Below are 25957 nucleotides of genomic sequence, written 5' to 3'. Positions count from 1 at the left end.
TTTTGATGATTAAATGCTTTAATGTTAATGTACAATTGTAAAATCTAATTATGAGAATATTCAGCCTTCTCTGTATGAGACAAACACGATGTGCTATTAATGATAAACTTTTATAATGAACACTAAAATTTGAACGCCATCTTTGTCTACACACATGAATAAACTCTTCATAGATACCAGGATTAAGTTTTGTATTTACGCCAGACGCGCGTTCCGTCTACACAAGACTCAGCAGTGACGCTCGAATCCAAAAAGTTAAAAAGACCAAATAAAGAATGTGAAATGGATAAATGCTTAAGTGTGACATCTACGGAAATCCGAATTCATCTTGGGCCAATTTCGTTCGGTATAGTTTTTTTGATTTTAAAGATGACAGTTAGGTTTTGTGCAAGAAATAAAAATAAGGTACAAACTGCTAAAACGTAGCAATTTGTAAAAACAGACATAAACTCAAATCGAGATGAGCCCATCATCGCTGATACTTTTTTTTAATCCGGCATGTATGAGTTCAACACACCAATCAGTAGTAAAATGAGCTTCGATTTCTTAACTGCAATTTCAAATCATAATGTCAAATAAAGAAATGTTCACCTTTTTATATCCGATATCCCATTACCAATTGACAGAAATCTATGATTTTTTTTTCAGCTGGCGCTTCAAGTTTCGGATAAACAAAACTACAATTCACGAACACGGCTCAATGATGACACAAACTTAAACAATTTGAACAAAAAACAGGATAAAGGATCAGACACAAACAAATAACTCATAAGTGTTGTCATAATTATGATGAAATCTAACATTTGACTAATAAATTATTTAATTTGTAGTTGATGAAATTGCCACTGGTGAAATATTCTCGAATCCAAAAAAGTTTAAAAGGCCAAATAAAGTACGAAGTTGAAGAGCATTGAGGACCAAAATTCCTAAAAGTTTTTGCCAAATACAGCTAAGGTAATATATGCCTGAGGTAGAACCTCATCTCCCCTAGTATGAAGGCGTTTACCAATTACAGTTGTAGTGAAGGGAGACACTTATCGAGTGATAATGACCAGAAACAGAAAAAACAAAATTATCGAATGAAGTGACCAAATGACATGAGAATAAAAGAAATTTACATTTCTAATATTCAGTTAATTTTTTTTCGACTAGTGCGTCATGCGAAGGCAAACATAGTATGGTGTTATTTGGAAAACACACATTAGGAAATGCATTTTTGGTCATTGCTTAATATTGTTAAACAAAATTTTCTATTTGTGAAAACGGTATATTGATCAAATGATCAAATGATCAACTGAACTCAGTTTTTTTCCGAAAATTTCTAATCATTTTGCTTGTTTTCTGTCGAACTAATTACATAAAGTAGGTTTCTTATTGTAAATAGATGCATGACGCAGAATCTTTCTTTCTGGTTAGTTCATACTACCTTGTATCGGCAAAGTTAAAAGATACGCAGGTTTATTAAATGTTTGCTGGTATCAGAGTGTGATATATTTAGATTATAGGTTGTCCCACTGATAAAACAAGTTGAACACCAAAAACATAATTCAAACGTTTAAGAACTGATATAACTTACAATGTACAAAACTTAATTCAAACTTAAACGAGCTGTCTAGTGTTAAAAACTTTCTTTTTGTTTAAAAAGAATTATTTTATTGTAGGAATTTTCAATCACTCAAAATACCATTTTTCGAATTTCATGGTGCTTAATAAAGGAAACAGTAGTATACGAGGAATATCGTATAACCTCGGAGATATATACTCTATTTTAATGCGCTGCTGAAAATTTGTTATGTAGAAATGAAGAGATCAAAATTGGGCAGTTGAAATCATCTCATTTGTCGTTAAGTTTTGTTTTGAACCAACTTCAATTTCTAGATGTAAGTCCAAAAATAAAGAAGACGTTTCTCTGTCCATTGTATCCTTTATCTCCTGATTGATGGGATAGATGAATTCAATATAGTATCCAATTTTGAACTATTTAATATTAGACAATCATCTTGATGGCGGAAAGTCACGTTAAAGATCCTCATACTTTTTCCCTACCCTAACATGTTTCTCTGTGATACCAGCCTTATATGATAATGTATGAATTACGAAACAATCGGAAAGTCGGTAAGAAGTGCTATATAAATGAAATACCGATTCAAATTACTAACAGATTCTGATTTTTTGTGTAAGTCGGACCTCTTCTACTAATTGCAAAATTATGTAAGTTAAGTGTTCTTCTTTGTAATTGGTGGTTTTTTTTCAAATTTGTAAACAATGTATATAAATCGTATACAAATAGTTTAATTGTAAATGTAGACATCATTGTCCATCTTCCAGTTGCAGTCTTGATTACCCAAAACCTGTAGTGCCTGCTGAAAAAAGAAATGTTCATTACTTAAATAAACTAACTTTTTAAACAAAAAATAATGTCGGATTGATAATATCGTTTTATCTCAAATACTAAAATACCTAGGATAACATTGTGCATTAAACACACGCTTCTATATCACGTCTTGTCAAAAAAAAGTCTGTTTGTTTACATTTTTGATCATACTCATTCGAAAAAAAAATAGTCACACTCGAAAAAACCCGATCAAATCACTAACGAGCCTAGTCGGACACTTAACTTCCCGTGGTAATATTTTTTAACACGATACAGAATTGAGCCATGTTTGTTTGTATACATACCAATGCAAATGTCGAAGGAAATGCATCCACATAATCAGACACTTTGCAATGATGCTCAATATTGTATTGAAAACGACAATTTCAGACTAAATTTATTTCTATATATCAGAGTTATAATAAACCGAGATACATATATTTCGATACAATACCTAACTGGTTCAACATGAATTTTAAATTTGTTCGTGTCAGAGATTGAATTATTCATTTCATTGTTTATTATATCAATGGGAATAAAAATAGAGAATATAAGTGTGTGTGGTATTGGTTTTTTTTTGTACATAGTTTTTTTGTGTTTGGCAAGGAGGCCATACCTTTTGAAGCAGAATATTTTTATAAAATAGCATTTTTCTGATTGTTCACCGCAGCCCAGTAGGTTTCTTACTTCTTTAATAAAAAAAAAATCACAGAAGGAACAAAAGTTGCATGAATTGAAGTTGAAAAGATAATGGTAACCCTGCACTATTTTCTTAAGAACGTTTTTTAAAGACATGGCGTACAATGGACCGATTCACTCGCAGACCACAATCCTAACCGGACACTATACATACCATGATAACGGTATCAATTACAATGCACAAGATACGCATGTTGACAATGAGTCTCTTTGATGATACTCGAGGCAAGACTGTTTTAGTCCAGTCGATTTGTGAAACGATTGTTCAGATTGTGGTAAAAGCATGAAACTTAACAGAGTGTTGGTTGATGTCATAACTTACATATATAGCTATGGATCCAATTCAAAAATTCAAAATGGCGGCTCTGGGCGGCCATTTTGAAATCAACTCCAAAAAAATAATAAATATTTTGATAATCTTTCATATATTGTTATGACAAAGACTATCAACTGGGGACAATTGAAGTATTAGGGGCCATGATGAATGGTGGCCATTTCGAAAACGTTAATTTCAAATATATCATTATTTGCTATCCTAAATTGTCATTTGAATTTATACTCAGTTTTTTTTAATGCATTTACAACTAGTTTTGCTAATCATTTATTTATGACTGTTACTATTCATATATGATATATCAGCTAAGTGCTCATTTAAGGCAAGCATATGTTGACAAAATAAATATATCTAAAAAAATACATATTATTAAGTTCTTTTACTTGCAGTTTAGCCATGGCGTTGTCAGTTTTTTTCGATTTATGAGTTTGACTGTCCCTCTGGTATCTTTCGTCTCTCTTTTAGCATGTAAGGCTTAGTTACTTTTTACCACTTAAAAAATGCCTGTATACAATATGAGTTATGACCACTCTATGTCGAAAAGGAAAATTAGTTAGGTATTGAAATCAAAGGAGCTGATAAACCTAACAAACAAATAGACTGGAAAGAATTCCGAAACTCTAAGAGAGGACACTTGAGGATTTATAATGCCAAGCAAATACAAAATGAGATGTAGACGTTTGAGCTGGTAATCAGTCATTTTTTGTAAGCATACAAGTGTTCTAAGTTAACGAAGACCATGTAATAGGAAAAACACTCCAGAATCACAAGGAAAAAGGTACAAATCCTGTTTAAGCAAATTTTCAGATCGAAATATATTTTGTCAGGAAAAACTAAATAAGTCTAAGATGAGTCACTGATTGAAAATACCAGTAAAATAACCAGACACAGTTGTGATGAATCAACAAGAACATTGATTGCAGGGATTTTTTTATTATTTTTTTTGTGATGAGGTTTCTGAATATCATCATGAAGCATCGACAATTATGATCGACAATAGAGTATGTGACTGTCACTTGAACTACTAACCATAGTTCATTTAGCCATACTCAGTGCTGGAGATTAATATTTCAGGAGTAGATATCATGCTAAATGTTTTTTTAAACTGCACTATTAGGCAATACGACAGAATTCAAAGACACAGAAGACACAGAAGTAAAGTCGGGTCTGTTATCCATGGAATGGGGCTTGCCAAAATGACAGAAAACAGTGACGGCTCACAGTCTGAAACAGATATTGTTGTAATATTTGAAATTGCTGATATCGATAAATTGTACAGTAAACGTTCTTAGTAAATACGAGAAGGAAGGAATGATAAATACAACACTTCTGAAAAATTGAATACTAGCTGCCGTAGATGATATACAAGCACACATTAAAGGTTGCGTCTTTCTCCTGATTTTCAACGAATACTTTGGGGGAAGTTCTGAAACAGGCCATGTCTTATAGTCTTAATTGGGAAAGCCTCATCATAGTCAAAGTAACTAGAATAGTTTGAAGAGTCAGGCTTGCTACTATAAGAAGGTTTACAGGAACATTCAATGTAGGCTTTCAAAATAAATTAGTTCCACAAACATTGAGACATTTTACTCTCTATTTGAGGACTGATAAGTTGCAGTTGTATCCTTTTGCCGACGAGTTGCATAACTGAACTTTTATAGCTGAAAAATGATAAGTGTTGTCTGCTAATCAACGATAATACTGGACTGTCTCGATGTTTGGCCATCCTGTGTCATTCTGACTAAGGAAACTGATGTCTGTTGAAATGATTCATGTTAACTGGTGTTATTGGGCGTCCATGTAAAGCTATTCTTAGTATCAAGAATATATATTTTGTCTGCTATGGCTATGCCGATGCCTTCATTTTCACCCGTTTATTATGAGGTCTGTTTCAGAACTTCACAAATTCCTTCGTTGAAAATCAAGAGAACAAATTCACCTTGCTTGTATGCTTGCAGATGCTATGGCAGTTACATTCCAATTTTGTTAGATGCGTTGTGTCAGTTCTTCCTTCCATGATAGCTCCAAGTTGTCCAATGTGTTAACTGTACAATTTTGCGTGACTTGCAAGCTTTGAAATTGGTACAATATCTCTTCCAGACCGTGCGCCGTCAATGTATTTTATTATTTTAGAAAAAAAAAAGCACAACTACAAATGATAAAAGATTTCTTGCTTTATTTCTGTATCTTTTATCCTGTCTATTTGCTATGTTGTCAAGTTTTATCACTCATTAAGCAAGAAACTAGTGTTTTGAATTCTCCAGTACTTACTTGGCTTAGAGAACAATGTCTTGTAGTACATGTGCACAGTCATGTCCTATATAAAAATATTGAAACATCATGGAGATCTTCAGGTACATCACCGCAGAAAAAATACACTGCAGTCTAGGTTTTTGTTGCTCCAGTACAACTTTACAGTGTCTGGTTGCATATTGTTTTCTTTCAATTGGCAACTTATCTTCAACATCAGAAGTATGTTTTCACTTTAACTGATGAAATATTTTGAGATCTGCAAATTTGTTTGACTTGATTTTTGCCATTTTGCCTTGTGAATGTAGGTTGCTTCTGTAGTTCCATAGCCTTCATTCAACTGTTCCAAATTGAGCAAAAGGAAAACCAATGCAAGCCTTAACATCTTCGTATGCTTGCATCAAAGGAGTGATTGCCAGCTTAAATGTCTATGTCTGTTCTGTTTGTATCTGCCTGCCCTTGCAAACCCTCACATGTCCTCTCTTGCCGTTCCACACATTCCTTCCAGTCTATTTGTCCATTATGTAGCATATTTACCTGACGATATCTGAATATAGGTATTTAGTTGGACCTTAACATGTACTTGTGATTTGTTTAAACCGGTTTTGATTTAAATAAACAAACAAATGTCGAAATGTTCGGGACTTAATTAAATCTGTGTTTGGGTAAGATAATGCAAGCATACTATTTTTTTGCGTTTTACAGTTTGAGAAGCAATTAATCCTGAACTACTTTATTAAAATATTGTGTAAAAACGTTAATTATGAGCTATGAAAGTCAAGTTGCTCGAGCATTTTTCTGAGGAAAAATTTCAAAGAAATACGTTTTACAGTGGGTTAGCTTTCATTAGTCTTCACTATCACATAGATTAACAACTTTTTGGTCATATTTATGATTTAGAATCTTCCTTGAAGGTGGAGCACGAATGCGCAGTTAATTAATTATATTGATGTGCCATTGGTATGCAAGAGTGACTTTCCTTTGTATGATGTGGCAATTCGAAAAAAAAGTTATGCGAGTATTGTCTCCCTTTAACAGGTTCATTATTTTATAATTAAGTATAGGTTTCTGATATAATTTTGAATAATTACAAAATGTATCAATTCAATATATTTCAGTTTTTGTTATTGGTGTATCAAAAACATTGATCTACAAATATAATTTCATAAATTTGAAACGTTTAAAATGATTACATACCAATATAAAGAATCGTTCATCATTTTAGAAAAAGACTATAAATGGAAGTCGAATTCTTAATCTCCCCTTCATGATGGATTGATTGGGAAATTAACCAGAGTTATCTAATAATAATCACAGAGAGGGACTAGCAAGCAATTTTTAATTGTAGCTTATTCAACGACTGTATTGCCTTATCTTACCATTTTGTGAATATCCAATATAAATTAGCAAAAAAAGTATAGATACAAACAGTGAATTAATAAAAATAGCGAATAATGAAATATTGGAAATTCATATTTTCAAATGGTCATCATTCAAGATGGCTACCACAAAATCAATATCTGAAGTCCTCAGATGACAGTCCTTGTTATCTATGATGAATATACGATATGACTATGTAGGAATTTTCCTGCACCAAGCGTTTAACTAATTAGTCAAAGTGAACACGGTTAGCAAAGAAAATCCAAATATGTAAAGGTAGTATTAAGTTGTACTACTCTGTGTTAATGTGGAGGACAATGTGATAGAATATGATAGACAAAGACAGCTATTGTGTTGTTTGACAAAACGTGTTCATTTCATTCATTGTCAGTTATTTTTAATGTCAATTGAGATCATTTGAGCAGTTGATTGAACTTCTAGATAAAAACAATAATGTACATTGTGGGAAAATATAAAGTTATCTGTACCCGCTACGAAACAGGTGAAAAAAACTGCGGAGCCGTCTACCTATTTTGGCATAAAAATTTCAAGATTTTTTTTCAAGATGGCCGCCATTCAATATAGGTAGCATTTTCAAAAATTTTGTTCAACAAGGCAATTGGAATCAGCACTGTTTTTCCACCAGGTTTCACGTCAATACCTTCTCTAATATAACTTCCATAATTGTTTTTATTAATTAATAGAGATCAAACGTCCGCCATTTAAAAAATGGCCACCTCTTCCGCCAGTTTCGACTTTCAGAGTGGGTCCATAGCTTAAAATGTTGTCCATGATATATACTACTACTATGCCAAATTTCATGCTTCTACCACAATCTGATCAATTTTGTCAAAAATCTGCACAAATCGACTGGACTATTTACTCTAAAAATTAGTAAAAAGATGAAGAGCTAGTAACACAAAAAGGGGACAAAAAGTCCAAAGAATCAGAGCTATAATACATACGATTTTTAATAACCACTGCAACAGATGCTCTATCAACTCCAAAAGCATTCACTGCCGAACATGTCAGGGTTCCTGATTCAAGTGTTTTGAGTGGGAAAAGAGTAAGTTCTTGTCCATTTTGGTGAAGTTGATGGGAAGGCATTGAAGTAGACTCCTGTGCAAACTATTAAAGATAAAGTTTATTTTTGTCAATGATCATATTCATAACAATGTCGCCAAATGCATAATAAAAATACATGAAGTTGTTATTAATACATTTTTAACATAAATGAATAACGTACTAAGCAATAGCATATGATTCACTCTCAGGTCGGGAATTATTTTTTTTTAATTGTGTTTACCACAAAACTACCCTTACTACGTTCCGTTGGTGTAATCAATTAACCCTTAGTGTTATACGTAACTAAATATGAAATATGAATAATTAACAGAAAAATACCCATATCAATACAATAAATTCACCTTCTATGAGCAGAAGACTTTTTGGCAGTGACTTTGAACCAGATGTTGTAAAACTGATAAACAACCCGTTTTTAATTTCATTTACAAAACATACACGGGCAAAATGTGCAAACGTGAATTTCACATGAATCTCACATGAAGTTCACATGAAAAATTTCACGTCTTGATGAAACTAACGTGAAAATATTCATGTGAATTTCACGTGAATTGAGATTCATCCGATTCTCATGTGAAATATTTTACATGGATTTCACGTGAAAATAGTGATATTTTTCGTCATTTTAATTAAATTTGAAATTTTACATGGCGTTCGAATTTCTTATTTTTTTTAAAATTAAGGTGAAATTCACGTGAACAAAATTCATGTAAATTTCACGTGAAATTCAGATGATTTTACATGAGATTTATGTGAAACTCACATAAACTGATTTCACATAAGAGTTGCAAGTTAAAGCTCGTTTGAGGTGAAATTTATGTGAATTTAACGTTAGTTTCTCGTACATTTAAAGTCACGTGAAATTGATGTGAATTGAATATGCCTGAGTAACAAAAGCTATATAGTGAGACGCTAGAATTGAAAAAGAAGAAAGACAAATTAGATAAGATGTAGTTGATGTTCACGGAAAACAAATAGTATGTAAAAAAATCCCTTCTTTGTATTTTATTTGTGAGTTCATTGATTAAATACAAGTACATTTCGAAGTAAAAGTTTAAACAGTTACACTCAGAGTTTTCTTGGTTGATTTCAAAGCAATAAGCTTTTTTATTTATCATATAAAATTGAGAATGTAAATGGGTAATGTGTCAAAGAGACAGCAACCGGACCAATGAGCAGACAACAGCCGAAGGCAATCAATGGGTCTTTCATGCAGCGAAAAACTCGCGCACGCGGAATAGATATGTATCCATACTTTGAAATCTTGCACATGCTATTGAAACAACAAGAGCATCAAATAAAAGTACACGATTATATATACTGAGTAAACTTACCGTTTTAAAGGACCATGTAAGTGATGGTTTGGGGTGACCAGTTGCAATACATGTAAAACTATGATACTGTCCTACCATTACGAAAGCCGTTCTCGGGGGAGTTACAATTTTAGGCGTATCTAAAGAATGACAAATTAACAGTTATCATCGTTGCTTCATAAAAGTCTAAAATATTTTCAAATTAAACAACTTTTAAAAGATAAATAATCGATCATATGCCTGTTAATAAGATTTGATTTTCTTGGTAAAGCGTTTCTATTGAGTATTAAAATAGTTACATATTTGCAATAATTAACAAGTTTCTTTTTAAATTAAATACCAATGCAAATAGCATATGTCAAATGTTACCTGTGGGTTCCGCCTCTGTCAGGCGAACCAACTAACGGTGTATTTGGAATCAAATACTGGCAATAATCACACTTAAATTTTGTCATTATAGAGGGATTGTAATTACTAAATTTCATCAATGACCGTGCAAATATATCTTTAAGTAGTATAATGTTGTAAACAAATGAAGGACTGATCATTCAAACAGAAAAAGTTTGAATTCTGAAAAAAATCTGTACACCTTATGATCAGTATCAAAATTCTTTTGTTTGCTATTTGCTATCGTCAATGGCGTATGTAAGTAAAGTGCTATCATTTTATATTTATCCGTTGTTTTAATTTATTTATTTTTTTTATAAATAAATAAAATACATTGTAGAAACTTCCTTTAAAAAATCCATATACAGCCAATGTAAACTATTTCTGGGGTTGAAAATCTATAGTTATTCATATTTTCTACTGTTTTGTAAACTTTTGATTTCTGATGTGACCATTACAATGCAAAAAGTTATCAAAGGTACCAGGATTATAATTTAGTACGCCAGACCCTCGTTTCGTCTATATAAGACTCATCAGTGACGCTCATATCAAAATATTTATAAAGCCTTACAAGTACAAAGTTGAAGAGCAAATGTATGTCAAAAGGCACATACCGTATGTGACATCAAGGAATATGTTTACTTGACTTGTTCCAACGTCGTTTGTTGCGATACACGTGTAATACCCTGCTGTTGTATTAGTAACACTGTGCACAACCATAATGTTTCCAGATGTATGCAACAGTTTCTGAAAGTTGATATTTATTTACTCTTCATAATCTACGTTTAATGATTATACTTTACATCAATATGTCACTGTTAAAGATAATATTATCATGTTTGGCAAGTTAATTTTTCGATTTATGATATTTTTCTCGACACTTAATTATTGAATTTGCACCCTTTATAAATATTTATTCTAACATGATGTCCTTCAAACGCTTTGAGTACACACCCGTGGTAAAATATGAATATATTGCATTGGCTGTTCCGATAGTACTCCCACGTCATATGTTTTTTTTATGAATGAAGTACCCGACGTCATAGAATGATGACGTAATAATCTAAGCATTTTAAGGGAATATACACGCATCTGATACCGAAAATCATCACAACAAGGAAACGTAAACAAACGATGCTAAAATGTAGTATAAGCCCAATGTTTTATACATAGAACACATATAAGTAAATTATCATTAAAATTCATCCAAATCTATCGAAATACGTTATTGTAAATAGTTTGAGCATGCCCTTAATTCTGTTTGCTCCGTTCTTTTACGCCAATCTAAAAGTGCGTTAATTTATTGGAACGTCAAATATTTGCCTCCACCTAGAGCTCTTCGATCCAAAAGAATTACCGTATTTGTCTTATTAGAATCGAAATAATTCGGAAAACGCTTCATTTAATTTCATGTTTGACCAAATTTTATATTATTAAGAAATATAGCTTCTTACGTGTCAGCGGTTTTTTTTTAAACTTTACTTGTATGCTTTAGTAATGCAATTTAAACCCAAAAGAGCGCCATTTGTCACGTGGTGATTCAATTAATTTGAAATGTTCACTGAAAACTACGTAAATCAAAGCATGACACTGAAACAGACGACGACCAGTCGTAAGGGAGCACTTTAAATCGTACAATTTCCATTTCCTCGTATGTGTACGCTGTCGTTGTAAAAGCAAAACACGCGATACAAAGAGAAAAGAATGATACGCGCCATATTTTTTTATTTTAATGTGCATTAAGGTATGTCGACAAACATACGTTCTAATGCTACCTTACGTTAACATCGTTATATTTTTTGCATATATGAAGAAAGTTTTTCTTAAGTATATATTTACATTGCCATGCTTCCAGGTAACAGTAGGCTTAGGAAATCCAGTAACATTGCATACTAGTTTTGCATCAGTATAGTAGTCTACTTTTACTGTAGATAATGCGTGTATGACCGGACCCGTGTGAAGTAATGCTGGTTTGGCTGTAACAAAACAGTATAATGCACATCAGAACCTGAAGTTTAAAATTACTGATAACTTTTGTAAAGGTTGAAATTTTGATATTCCTTAATTTTGCATTTCGCTATTAATTGAAAGATAAATCGACTGTTCAAGTAACTTTTGATCTGACAGTTGGAAAATTGTCACTAGGAAAGACAAAAAGACCGCTCAAAAAATTTCATTACCAATAATTAAGAATTATAGTATAAGCTTAACCCTTAAAGTTATCCAACAATCATATTCTTAATAAAGCATGTAATTCCGGTCAATTTGTGTATGTGCTCGATTTCTTTTATTGCTGTACCATGCATCAAGTCGTCGGTTTCTATTTTGAATGGTCTCATGTATCATCATACTGAAACTGATGAAAACTTACCATAAAAAAGAGGTTATGCATAAACGCAGACTTAGATGTGGTCACTTGGCCAAAGTATAACGAACGTTTGTATTCGTGGGATTTTGAAATACACAGCCACATCAGATCAGAAATTTGATGTTTTATCCTATTCTTTATCATAATATGACTAGAAAGAACAACTTTGACTGCTTGTTTGAGAACACTTGCAACATCTTTCGGTTTGATGTGTATGTGACCTGTTCGAAGGTTATTCAATTGCTGACGACTATCTGACATAACCTATTTACAGTGGGAATCCGTTCTTCACTTTGGTTTGACTTTGAACCCAGCATTAATAAATGCCGGTTTCTAGTCCTAAACATGCTTGTAATAGCTGCAACTGGATGAAAAGCAAGCAACAATCAATCAATTAACCAGTGTGGATCAAGACTGTACAATAACCTACAATACTTCAAATAGTTTACCTGTGGTATCTTGGTTGCTATTGTATTGACAATAATACCACATCCCCTTAACTTCATATTGTTTTGATTGTGTGTGGTTGCCACATATGTTTAAATCTAAAAACGTATTAGCACAGATGATTAAATAGTACATGATTATGAAAAAATAACGTGCACAGCTTTTTATTATCGCCACCTTATTTGTTTTACACATTGACAAAATTACCAACTTGCGTTTGCTGAAATAGTAGGGAATATTTACCTTTAACAATCAAATGCAAAACTTTAAAATCAGTTCCAATGTCATTCTTTGTGGTACACATATAAAGTCCACTATCGGCCATGGTAACATTTTCAAAAATCAAATAATCTACAACCTGTCTCGCATTGGATGGTAGCGATGTTTTCTTGAAAATAGAAATGAACAGCAATACAAACGAGAGGGATTGTGTTTACTTTAATTTGAGGAAGACATTATCTTTCAGTTAAGTTAAGTTCTGACGCTGTCATGTCAGTTACTGTAAGTAGTCCTTTATTAATCATTGTACCATTGTTAGTAAACCTGAAATCGGACTCAGACTTCTAAACTGAGTTTTACTCTGCGTACTGCTGTGTTTTTGTTTTTTCTATATTAGCATGAGACATAGGGGAGGGTTGAGATCTCACAAAACATGTTTAACCCCGCCGCATTTTTGCATCTGTTCAAAGTCCGGAGTCTCTAGCCTTTGTAAATTAATCGGGCCTCTAAGACACACAGTGCAAGGTGTGACTGTCAATTCGAATGATTTATAAGACAATAGGTAAACTTTAATGCACAAAAGTTAAAAACAATGTACAAATAGTAAAGCAACGTATTAACCTGCATTATGCATTTGTGTTATTAATTATGAAGAGTGTTTCAACCCGACAGGACATGTCACTGCACAATATCTCTAATAATTATTATTATTATTGCCCATGCTAATGAACAAATTAGAGGAAGGACAGACTTGCAGGAATGTATTGTAAAAAAGCCTTATGATTAAATCGGCTTTTTTAAAAACAATTTTACACGGAATCCAGCTCCATAATTATGACTTTATACTTTGAGAGAATCCATAAAATTAATTATCTCTTAAGTAATTCCACTATATATTTACTTGTTTTATAAACATAGTAAAAAGTAACTGTTTGAAAACGGCCGACATTAGATATTTAAGTAAAATGGATGTCCAATCGGCCTACCTTTCAAACCATTGAACCTTTTAAACATTCTTCAGTATCAAGGTAGTCTTAAAAGTTTTCTTAGAGGTAGTATACTCCCATGTTTGGTATAAAAAAAATATGATCCTGGAAACTGTGATTGCTTATGTCATTACCTTTTGAGTTAAATAAAGGCAACAGTAGTGTACCACTGTTCAAACTCATAAATCCATGGACAAAAAACAAAATCGGGGTACCCTAACAAGTGATTTCGACACTATATTACGACTACGTTAGACCCTGCTTGATTTGGTACGTTGTGGGTTATAGATATTCCATATTTTTTGTAATCGGGAAAGTGTCGAAATGTAGAAAATTGAAAATAAGAATTTAAAAACGATGCGGATCTTTGATTAATTATTAGTTTGATCTCATTTGAATGAATATGATGTATTAAACTTATTTCTGTTTCAGAAGTTAATGCGTGTATTTATTATTGCGGACCTGATACTGTCGCATTTTTGCATTAATACATCTGAATTTACAGTACAATATTTCTATTTTCGTTATTAAACTATTTGAAATTTCATTTCTGTAAATTGAGAAGAAATTGAACATGATGCATAAAAAGTGCATTCAATATTGAAAATGCTATTTTATGGGGGTTTTTTTCAAAACATATCGAAAGAATAAAACATTGCAAGCATTTCTATAGTAACAGTTCCATATTTGACCACACTGATTATATACTGCATATTTCTATTCTATATTAACACTAGACGTACATCAATCGACTCCCATTTGATACTGGGCAGAGGAATTCCTTCAGCAAAACATGGAATAGAGCTGTTACTAGTTCCTTCAGGTATTGTTATTTTTCTATTTAGAAGTAGTATCTGTGGCGGCACCTTGAAGTTTGGTTCTATATTGTAAAGATGAATATTAAATACATGTACAAACAACTGCGATATTACAATTCAAAATAACTTTCATATGTGAACCTTTATTTCAACATAACTCAATAGCTTACATGGTGTCATTTAAGTGTTATATTTAACATTGCCATAAAAGTGCTAGGTGTTGCTAGGCACAAAACCAGGTTCAACCCACCATTTTTTTTCTTAAAATGTCCTGTACCAAGGCAGGAAAAATGCAATTGGTATATTATAGTTCCTTTCTGTGTGTGTTACTTTTAGTGTTGTGTTTCTGTTGTGTCGTAGTTCTTCTCTTATATTTGATGTGTTTCCATCAGTTTTAGTTTGTAACCCGGATTTGTTTTTTTCTCAATCGAGTTATGAATTTCGAACAGCGGTATTCTACTGTTACCTTTATTTACATGAAACGATTGCACAACTGTGTATCGTGGTTATATTCAAATCATCCTCTCTACTTATTTAAATCATGTTCGGTAGGAGAAAATACAGAAAAAGCACCTAACTCTTAGATATACTTAAGAGATGAAATTTTCTCAAAGATGCTTATAACCATTTATTTCGTTTTCATAAGACCCATTAATAGCGGTGAAATCAAAAGGTTGTGGCAATACCATCGACACAATCTATACCTGGGTCAGAAAAGACTTTGAGCTTATAACAGATTAGCATTTCATGACCAATAGTTATACAAAATTTTAACATATTAATGATATAACATTTTAGTTTTTACTACTAGGCTGGTAGTATGATCGGGGACAAAACGTATAATATTTGTGATCTACAAAATTTATAGAGCGTTGTTTTCATTTTCTTACACCGCACCGATACTTCACTGGCGGCATGTTATAACCCGACCTATTTATCAGTGTTTAGTACTGACATACTAGTAATTTTGAAAAAAAAAATCAAAATTCTCCGATGATAAATTCAATTATTCTTTTAATGAGACTTAGATTCCAATGCCCTTAAGAATACGAAACATAGATTATTTAAGCTGTTCTTTTAATATCCCCACCATTTGTAAATTTATCCTTTAAACAAACTTTTTTTATATTCCTCGATTTCAAATAATTAAGTAAGGGTGTTTCTGATGAATGTAAATACAAAAACAAGTGTTATTTCTTATAAAGTTGTAGGAAGATGTGGTATGAGTGCCAATGAGACAACTCTCAATTCAAGTAACAATTTGGAAACGAAAAACTGTTTTTGGTGAAAGTAAGGTCTTCAACATGGACTATTGGTTCACACCGAACAGTTAGTTATAAAGTGCCCGAAAAATTACCAGTGTAGGACCATTCAAACAGAAAAACCAACAGTCTCGTCTATTTTTTTTTTAAAAACGAGAAACATTTCTGAACCAATGACAACTACTCATTACCAGGTTCCTGACTTAGGTCAGGTGCAAAAAAATGCAGCGGGTTTAAACGTTTTAATATGAACCAACCTTTACTCTTACCCGACACAATAGTGTAACATCACATCATATAACGACACACTATAAAATATCAATTACAATGGCTTATGGTAGATAGGGTGTCTTCCTCCATCAGAAAGCAAGATCTAAATCTTTGATGAAATGTGCAAATTTTTAGATTAGTAGGTAATTCATGTGTAAGAATTTTCATTATTAATATAGAAAATGCCATGTTTTATCATATTTATGGTTGTATTTTACAAAAAAAAATACTTTTGTTTGATTAAATTTTTTTCCAACTTTGCCAAATAAGGGGAGGCAACTTAAATGCAAGGGCAGATAATTCAGATAGTGTTACTTTTACAAAAAAATGTGTTAGAAATTTATCCTTTTTATTATGTAGCAAGAAAACGAGTCAGGTGACTCCCTTTTTTCTTTTTCTTATCTAAAAGCATAATATTTGAGCTATCTTCTCGTATTTAATCTCAAAATTCTATGGTGTAGTTTTCGTTTTATGGCGGAAAATTAGGTTTTCCATGCATAATCTATACAAAATCTGACAGTTTTACACAACCTGTAGTGTGATAATAAGTCCAGTGACCCATTATTTTTATTAATGATTTTAAACAAGCAGGATATAAACTACATTTTGGCAAATTATTAAAACATTCTATGGATTATTATTTAGACATCCCGTCTACCTTAACTCAATCAAAAGACATATAAACACAAGTGAACATACACTGAACGAATAAATTTGATCTATGACACAATGTAAATTCAAAATCAATAAATAAGGGGTGAATAAATAAAGGCAACAGTAGTATACAGCTGTGAAATGTTAAATAATCACAGAAAGTAAACCATAATCTTGAACAAATAACCTTAATGCCATAAAGAAAATTGTACACATGTAGAAGAATATAATTTTGTTGTAAAGTGGAGAACAGAAATATTTTTTACAAAACAAAACTTGTTCAGTGTACGAGAAACAGAAGTGAAAATATATAGTCATACTAAACACTTATCAAACCTGGCTTTATTGAAAATAGAGAAACATGAAATAAGAAAAAAAAACATTGCATTTGTATTAACACGATAATGTTCGTTTACAAAAGACTTGGAGATCTATTACAAACCATATTGTTTATTTAAGGCTAATGTTATTATTTGATAAATGATAAAAGGATAATTAGTCTTCATGAATTATTTCTTCGGACAAGGTGTTTTTTGAATCATTACAAATTGTACATGTCGACTGTTCATTATAAGCCTTACAAACCTTGTTCGCATGATTCACCAGTATATCCGCGAGGACAAATGCAAACATGGGTTCCATTTAATCCCTCTTTACATATACCTCTGTTGCGACAGGTTGCATAGTGACATTTCCTGATATCTGAAAAACACATCATATGTATTCACGGTTTTTTAGGTGATGAATTAAGCTGAGAGTGTATCAAATGAAGTAAGAATTTTAATGCGGAATTTAATTTGGAAATCATGACTGACCTGACATTTCAATTTCAATTTCAATGTTTGTAAGAACATATACCGTCTTGACAAGTGGCACCAAAGTAGTTGTCTCGACACGTACACGTGTATCCATTCACTCGGTCAGTACATGTTCCTCCATTTTTGCAGGGATTACTTGAGCATTCATCTACATCTAAAAAAAAATAATAAAAACACTTACAATTAAGTTTACACCTTCAAAATATTTCACTTGATAAAGAGTTCGATTTTGTTAGTTTCTAAGAATTTCCCCATTTTGTATTTGCCTTTGAGTTTGGTATTTTTGTACATCATTTGTCTTTCTCTGCTACTATATAAGTACCTACTTGTCAGTTTCATTTATATAACTGTTTTTTTTGTTGTTGGTCTATATCTTTTTTGTCAGGTTAATTCTGACTTACGAGTTTTTGGTATATTTCGCCTCTCCTTGATGAAGCCAAAACGTTAACAAAACAAACTATCTGATGATTAAAAAAAAGATAAATGTAAAGGTGCAATACTAATGATTTGTTTGTGTCGTATATTAACAAACACGTCAATTTTGATCTACAGCGTTTTCATAATACAACCGATGTTATCATTTCAATTGTGACGATTATCACCATCACCCCGTGGTCTATTTCAAGATTGATTTGTTCAAAAAGAAAGTCATATTTATTTACTATTTCAATATTATTTTAGATTGTTTGATACAGGATTTTCCTCTTTCCAAGATAGAATCAATTTCTGTAGTATGTTGCTTAAACAGGTGGCTAGCTATTTCGTGCTCAATTTGCAGCAATTATTCAATTGTTTTTTAGGGGATTTCATTAATGATAATGTCAATTCTGCATCAATAATAATGATACGATAAATAAGGACAACAGTAGTATACCGCTGTTCGAAAGTCATAAATCGATTATTGAGAGAAAACAAATCCGGGTTACAAACTAAAACTGAGGTAAACACATCAACTATAAGAGGAAAACAACGAAACAACAGAAATACTAAAGTGCAACAAAAAAACACAATTACGACATTGCTACACACACAAAATGAACTATAAGATAACAACTGCCATTTTCCTAACTTAGTACAGGACATTTTAAGAAAAAAATGGTGGGTTGAACATGGTTATGCGGCTAGCCAAACCTCGCGCTTTAATGTCAATGTTAAATATAACCATAACATGACAACATTACATGACAAGATTACAGTACAAATAAATGCAAGAACATTCAGGACAGAAAATACACAAATAAACAATACAATAGGACATTTCGACATGCTAGAAGTTATCAAAGGTACTAGGCTTATAATTTAATACACCATAAGTGCGTTATCGTGCAACGGAACTCTTTAAAGTTTGAGGGAGGAATTAAAAACACATATCAAATGTTATTGATTAATAACTTTAGCAGTGCATTCGAACTGGCACTTCTCGGTATCGCAATAATTCTGTTGAAACGCACAAATGAGATTTCCATCAACAATGTCTTAATAAAGCATTCACGATCAGAATTCAGTTCACCGTTTTTTTCCGTGGTGGTTGTTTTAAATTTCTCTAACTTTCGGTTTTTTTCTAATGCGGATTTGAAGGTCTCCGTTTTTCTTTTGGTAATTTACAGTTTCTGTCTTCCAAATTTATGCTAGTTATAAATAATATCGGTATATCAATTTGCAAATTAAACGCATTTTTTTTCAAAAAGTTTACATGCAAATACAGATTTCGTTATTTCAGATAAGACGTCAATCAGATGTGCTTGCTTTTTTTAACTATCTCAAATTGAGACATTCCTATTTAAGATGATCTGGGGTTTTTTTTTAAATGTTTGAGGTTTTTAAATGTGAGGAGTTTGAAACTTCCTTCTAAATCGGGTATTTTTTTCTTTCAATAATATAGAAACCATATTCCGTCATTCGGCATCAATGTTGTGCAGCATGTACAAACCGATATACAACATTTGATTTAACATTAATTTGTATGTACCAACATTACATAAAAATCTAGATCCAACATCATACAGACATTAAAAATATGCAAACCTTCACATCTAGGAATTGTATCGTTCCACTGACCGGACTGCAAACATGTCAAAAGTTTTTGTCCAATAAGTATGTACCCAGATTTGCAGTTAAGAATCACAGATTCTCCGTAATGGTATCTTGTTTTTCTGTCTAATGTTTCCAAGTTGTCAACAAAAACTGGACATTCTGCACCTAATTAAGTAGAAGCAGTATCTTTGTTTAATCAATGCATTAGAGAGAGGGTACAACGGGAATGGTAGATAATTATATGCGTAGAGAAAATGATTAAGAAATGAAATGGATTATGATTATCTATTTGAAAATAAATCTGTTACGATATCACGATTTCGAGACAAACTTAACTCCTCCAGTCTGGGCTGGGCATTTTTTTTTTTTTTTTTTGCTATCTATGTGTAATACGCTCTGACTACACAAGACCCGAAAAATATCCCGTCAGAAGAAAAAAACATTTCGCAAATGAAAAATCGCCATCTCAATTCCAAAATTCAAACTTTGGTTGTTTTGACATCTCATTGTAAAAACTGTCGATATCACAGAGTATACACACAAAACTCATAATTAAGTTAAGAATAGTTTTTATTAAAACACATTAGATCCAAATACGAAAGAAAACAATACTAAATCTTGATCTCTTTGTTATCATTTAGTGTGTTCGTTTTACGATATACCATATATGGTATGATCTGGTTTGACCTTATAATTGTTTTGCAATAGGTAATGATTTTTTGTTAATTGTATCATAATTTGTTCGTGCAGTAAAAGAGCTATTATTTATGAATCACAGTCCCTGACTCTATTTTAATAGTTACTTCAAGATGATAATATTGACGGGTTTTCATTTATTTTTCTCGTTGTAATTAGACAAATGTTTTATTCCTTATATTATTCACTTTTCTCTCCTCCTGATTACCCAAAGAAATTTTAGGATATAGATGGACCGTCATTTATAATAAACGCTAGTATCGATATAATGTAAAAAAAAAAAAGGTTTTCCTTTTAAAAATAGGTACATCACTTGGGGTAACAAAAAGGGCAGTATGTTGTCCTATACAAGACTAAAACCGTTATATTCATGTATTACCTCCACATATAGGTATGTTACATCTCTCCCAAGAATAATCTGTAGAATTAACATAGCACCAAGGACCACCAGCGTTGTCACTATCATATAAAGGAGTTCTGCAGTAGTTTTCACGTTCATTTGGATACCGAAACGGTATGTTGATCCATCTATGGCATGTCTTTCCGTGTCTCGATATGTTGATAGTGCCGTTGTAATGAAGATCATTTGTCGAATTTCTGCAATCTAATTTTACAATATACAATTTTATAATTCTGTCTTTCATTAAGTTTAGACAAATATATCATAAATTTATATATTACACAAAGTATTGTCAACTGTTTAAAGAATGATATTTTGATTTTTGTTCCAAATTGCAAGCCTTACATCAGCAAATAAACTGTTTTATTCAGAAAGAGATAGCTAACTTCACCAGTGTCTGGGCAGAAATTTGATGAATCAGGGCTATGTCAAAGAAAGTCTCTTTTTTTCTGAAAAAAGATCATCAGAAGATATTAAGACCTTGTCGACAAATAGCCAATCTTAGTATTGACGTTGTTTATCATCGTCATTACGTTCTATAGTATTTAATTGAGAATTGAAATGGGGAATATGTCTAAGAGACACCAACCTGATTTAAGAGGAGTGTTCTCTTATATGTTTTTTAAGTTATTACAGTAAATGGTAAGTCTAATTTATAGTAATATCTATTTGACGTGGCTCAATACTTATACATCCTGTCATTGTGTTATTGTGCTGTGGATTTTTTTGCATTTTTGTCACTCGTTTTTCGTTTTTGCTAATGTGCTTTGTCTTTTTATTTTATGACATCTTTGGGTTTTTTTTAGTGATTAAAATTATAAGACAATGTTGACTGCGGTATTCCTATTGGTGACATTATTTTATGTCTGTTTGTTTTGTCACACATTGTTGTACATGCAAATGTATAAAAGGAATTTTATACGACTGTCACACAAGTGAGACGTTATGCTTGATATAAAACAAGGTTTTATCCACCGTTTTCTATATACGAAAATGCAGGTATCAATTCAGGGATATGACCATTGTTATATTATAGTTCGTGTGTGTGTGTTATATTTAGTGTTGTGTTTCTGTTGTGTCATGATTCTTCTATTATATTTGATGTGTTTCCCTCAGTTTTGGTTTGTAGTACGGATTTATTTTCTTCTCAGTCGATTTTTGAATTTCAAACAACGTTATACTACTGTTGCCTTTATATAAGACAGTTGTTATTCATTGATTGGATGAGTTTGAACTTTTGATTTCGCCATTTGATTAGGGACTTTTTGTTTTGTGAATTTTCCACGGACATCATTATTTTTGTTATTTTACTTTTTTCTCGTAGAAAATGACAACTCTCAGATTTCAACCCTATGTGTAAAGTAAACACAGAGGAAATAGACCCTACATTATCAATATAACAAAATAGCCGAATGTCAAATTAATTTTCGTTTTGAGTATTGTTTTAATTACATGTTAACTTTCAAAACTAGTAATATTCATTGTAGGAAAATTTCAGTATTTCATATACATTTGTATTTATGCTTCGAAAAAACAATCATATCTTAAGAAACACGAGTATTGTATGTTAGGAAATTTTTCAGTTGATGGAGTACTGATTCTATAAAAATACAAATAACAGTACCAAATTTTTATTTTGTACCAGTTCAATTGAAAAGGGGTTAAAAAGTGGGGAATATATCGAACTCCAAGGGAAATTCAAAACAGAATGTTGTTTATAAAATGGCAAAATCAAAAGCTCAAACACATCTAACGAAAGGATGATAACTGTTATATTTCGGATTTGATATAGGCATTTCCTTATCAATATTTTGCTTTGACTTTAGTTGTATCGTCAAATACGGTCAAACAATAGTTATCAAAGGTACCAGGATTATAATGAATACGCCAAACGCGCGTTTCGTCTACATAAGACTCTTCAGTGACGCTCAGATCAGATTAGTTATAAAGCCAGACAAGTACAAAGTTGGAGAGCATTAAGGACCTAAAATTCAAAAAAAATGTGCCGAATACGGCTAAGGTAATCTATTCCTGGGAAAAGAAAATCCTTAGTTTTTCGAAAAATTAAAAGTTTTTCAGCAGGAAGTTTATTAAAATGACCACATAATTGATATTCATGTCAACACCGGAGTGCAGACTACTGGGCTGGTGATACCCTCGGCGACGAAACGTCCACCAGCAGTGGCATCGACCCAGTGGTGTAAATAGTTATCAAAGGTACCAGGATTATCATTTAATACGCCAGACGCTCATTTCGTCTACATAAGACTCATCAGTGACGCTCAGATCAAATTTAATTTAAAGCCAAAAGTACAAAGTTGAAGAGCATAAGTCAACAGTGTAATATAATATTAATTGATATAAAAACAATAACTTGTTCAACAAAGAATCACAAAATTGCATATAGACAATGAACATAAGAATAAATGAAATACAAGAACTCAAAAAAGCATAGCACAATTAAATTAAATTAAATTAAATATTCTGGAATCACTATTCCAGCAAATGCAATACTACTTGTTCTTTGCTTGATAATAGAACATACTTTTTCAATAGTGTTCATTCCATCGAGAAACATAGTTTCGCTTTTAAACAATATACTTTACGCCTATTCCATATTAGGCTAGTAGGGAGGTGGAGCGGTCAGAAGTAGAGTTACGACTTTGGCACTATTCGATTTTTTAAATGTATCAAAAGTTCTGTTTGATATTGTAATATCAAGGTTTTTAATATTAAATTTTTATTGTTGGCATTAATTTTTGTGCAGACCAATGGAAGTAGGTTCTTAAAATTGAAAACTTGAACATTGTAAATTAAAACTAAGAAGATGTGGTATGATTGCAAATGAGACAACTCTAGTTTAAATTCAAGACACAAAGATAGTCGGTAAGATAAATTCGTTACATATTAGTGTGCTAGTGACCTAATAAGATATATTCGGGGTTAGTAAATATCGTATTATGTAACTAGCACATTATGTAACTAATATTATATCACACTTACCACAAGCTGGAATGTTACATAGTCCTACTACATACTTGTCTCCGGTATAACACCAAGTTTTATTAAATGTATCTGGCCTTGGATTTCTGCAAAAGTTATTGTCTTCAGAATAGTTTGCATATTGAGAATGATACATCTTCCAGTTTTTGCAAGGGCTTCCATCGACAGTTACATTAACTGTTCCATTATATGTCACACCTTTATCATATTTATTATAACAGGTAACGTCTACAAATAGTTTTCAATGAGAAGATGGTTTATTTTAATTTCTACGGAGATATTGAATATAGTTTGATATTTTGTAATTTGCGATTTATCAACTCTTTATACCAACTGATAAATTGTGGGGTGAAAACAAATATAATTAACGCAATGATATACTCCGACTCATAAATGATTTGTGGCTAATGGATCAATGATTTCGAAAAGATGGTGCATTGAGGCCGACCATGATTCATAATAAACTATAAAATAAAATGCAAAAAGTAAATTAACAAAAATATGAACTCCAAGGAAAAACAAATTAAACGGGAAGTCCCGAAGCAATCGGCAAAAATAAAAGTATAAACACATCAAACGACTCGGCATATTTATTTTCTTATGTAGAAAATTTAGGATGCAATTATCATAATATTTGGCTAATTTTTAATGAAATTATAAACTCTTATTTTAGTTTTTTCCTGTGCCGTTAACTTTCAAGTCGATTCAAATCTACACACATAATTAATGAATATTTGTTATCGTTATAAGTACAAACGATATTGACGTATACTTCGCGTATATTGTATTGAAACCCATTAAACATATTGAAATTATCTTATAAGTGCGTTTGTCAATCGCAATCAAAGTTTCTTTAATATTTTCATTTCTTTATCAATATTTTACTTTGACTTTAGTTTAATCGTCAAATACGGTTGGGATTTGTCACTCGCCCTACAATATTCGTTAAACTAGTTCAGATAGCGTCGCTAGTAAAACTGCATTTATAACCGTCATATGTCCAATAGAACAGTGGTGTTATTGCATATTTTTACGCAAATCTAAGCTATGTAGAGGGCGGCTCAGTTTTCGCTGCATGCCTAACTTCTTACATGTATGATAATGTAGTATACTATTTTCTTACCGTATATGTTCTGTCCTGCTATAACTAAGTAGTCTTCAAAAAAGAAGAAAATACATCCAAAAAAAAACATACGTTGACATAAACGTAACAAGGAAGTCATGTCCGTGTATGTTCAAACTCTCGAACTGTTATCTACATATTTTAACGGTTTTTATCAAGACGAAAAATAAAGAGATAAAACAACTTCACACGTATCTATTGTATATCATGTCTCCTTGAGATAGGATTGTTGTACAGTTTCTAAGTTGATGGTTTAATATGTTTTGGTACTCGATAATTCAATTGTATTGCATAAAAAAAATTCTCATCCGTTCTTTTAACGACAGCAGAAGTTATGGTTTCTATGTGTTGGCTAATACAATGAATGCCGACATATTAGAATAATTAAGATTACTTTGTGTCGTCTTCATGTGAGTTTCATTCAGCAGTTTTTTTCAACTTTTCCAGTCCAGCTAGAAAAATCATGTTGAAGTGTGGACCCTTTTAGTTGTTCGGCGTGTGTCTCCTATTAAACTTGAAAGTTATAACAAATATGACAAATTAAATGGCAACATTAAAGTCTTGTCCTCCTTTGAACTTAAAGCAATCTGTATTAGACTTACGATTTAATCACTTCTAATGAATGTATAATCACATAAAGTGTGACTTATTTCTGTTAAAAAATAACATAAATGACTAAGTACTTAAAAGCTGCGCTGAAATGGGTCAAGTTATATTTGTTTTAAGTGAAGAAAAAACATGAAATGTATTCACAAGTACATGATTTACTATATTTGTTCATTAGTGAATGCTTTTTTTACAGTTTGTGTCCATTTAGTAGTACCTTATATGAAAGAAATACACAATATTTAAAGTCATTTCTAATTATCAAAAATACAATCAGAAGTATACAAATTTACTTTTATTTCAAATAATGAATATGTATAAAGGTTATTGTGTGGCCTTAAGGTAGATTAACTGTAACACAATCGGTCTACGTATAAGCCGGAATCTGCCAATTTTGAGACAAAATTGTCAACTTGGCCATTTGAGGTGAAAG

At 31.8% G+C, this 25957-nt stretch overlaps 1 protein-coding gene across 3 annotated transcripts; it reads right to left on the bottom strand.

Annotated features, from left to right (window-relative positions):
• Positions 1-1374: 1374 nt before the first annotated feature.
• On the bottom strand, positions 1375-25055 carry LOC143053437 (uncharacterized). 3 transcript variants are annotated; one of them, XM_076226222.1, is made up of 13 exons: positions 24919-25055; positions 23796-24023; positions 20772-20996; positions 19688-19861; positions 17703-17816; positions 17430-17546; positions 14584-14720; positions 12879-13023; positions 11660-11796; positions 10435-10567; positions 9455-9573; positions 8003-8165; positions 1375-2363 (listed from the first exon to the last, which is right to left on the bottom strand). In XM_076226222.1, exons 1-13 carry the CDS (start codon positions 25016-25018, stop codon positions 2341-2343), a joined length of 1815 nt encoding a protein of 604 aa, XP_076082337.1. In that variant the 5' UTR covers positions 25019-25055; the 3' UTR covers positions 1375-2340. The 3 variants fall into 3 exon arrangements, with proteins under 3 accessions (XP_076082337.1, XP_076082338.1, XP_076082339.1); XM_076226223.1 differs by having other exon boundaries at positions 1375-2360; XM_076226224.1 differs by having other exon boundaries at positions 17745-17816.
• Positions 25056-25957: the final 902 nt, after the last annotated feature.

The sequence above is a fragment of the Mytilus galloprovincialis genome, chromosome 12 (assembly GCF_965363235.1).
Source record: "Mytilus galloprovincialis chromosome 12, xbMytGall1.hap1.1, whole genome shotgun sequence".
Taxonomy (NCBI): domain Eukaryota; kingdom Metazoa; phylum Mollusca; class Bivalvia; order Mytilida; family Mytilidae; genus Mytilus; species Mytilus galloprovincialis.
Note: the sequence above shows the minus strand (reverse complement) of the source record. Positions and strands in the feature narration are given on the sequence as shown.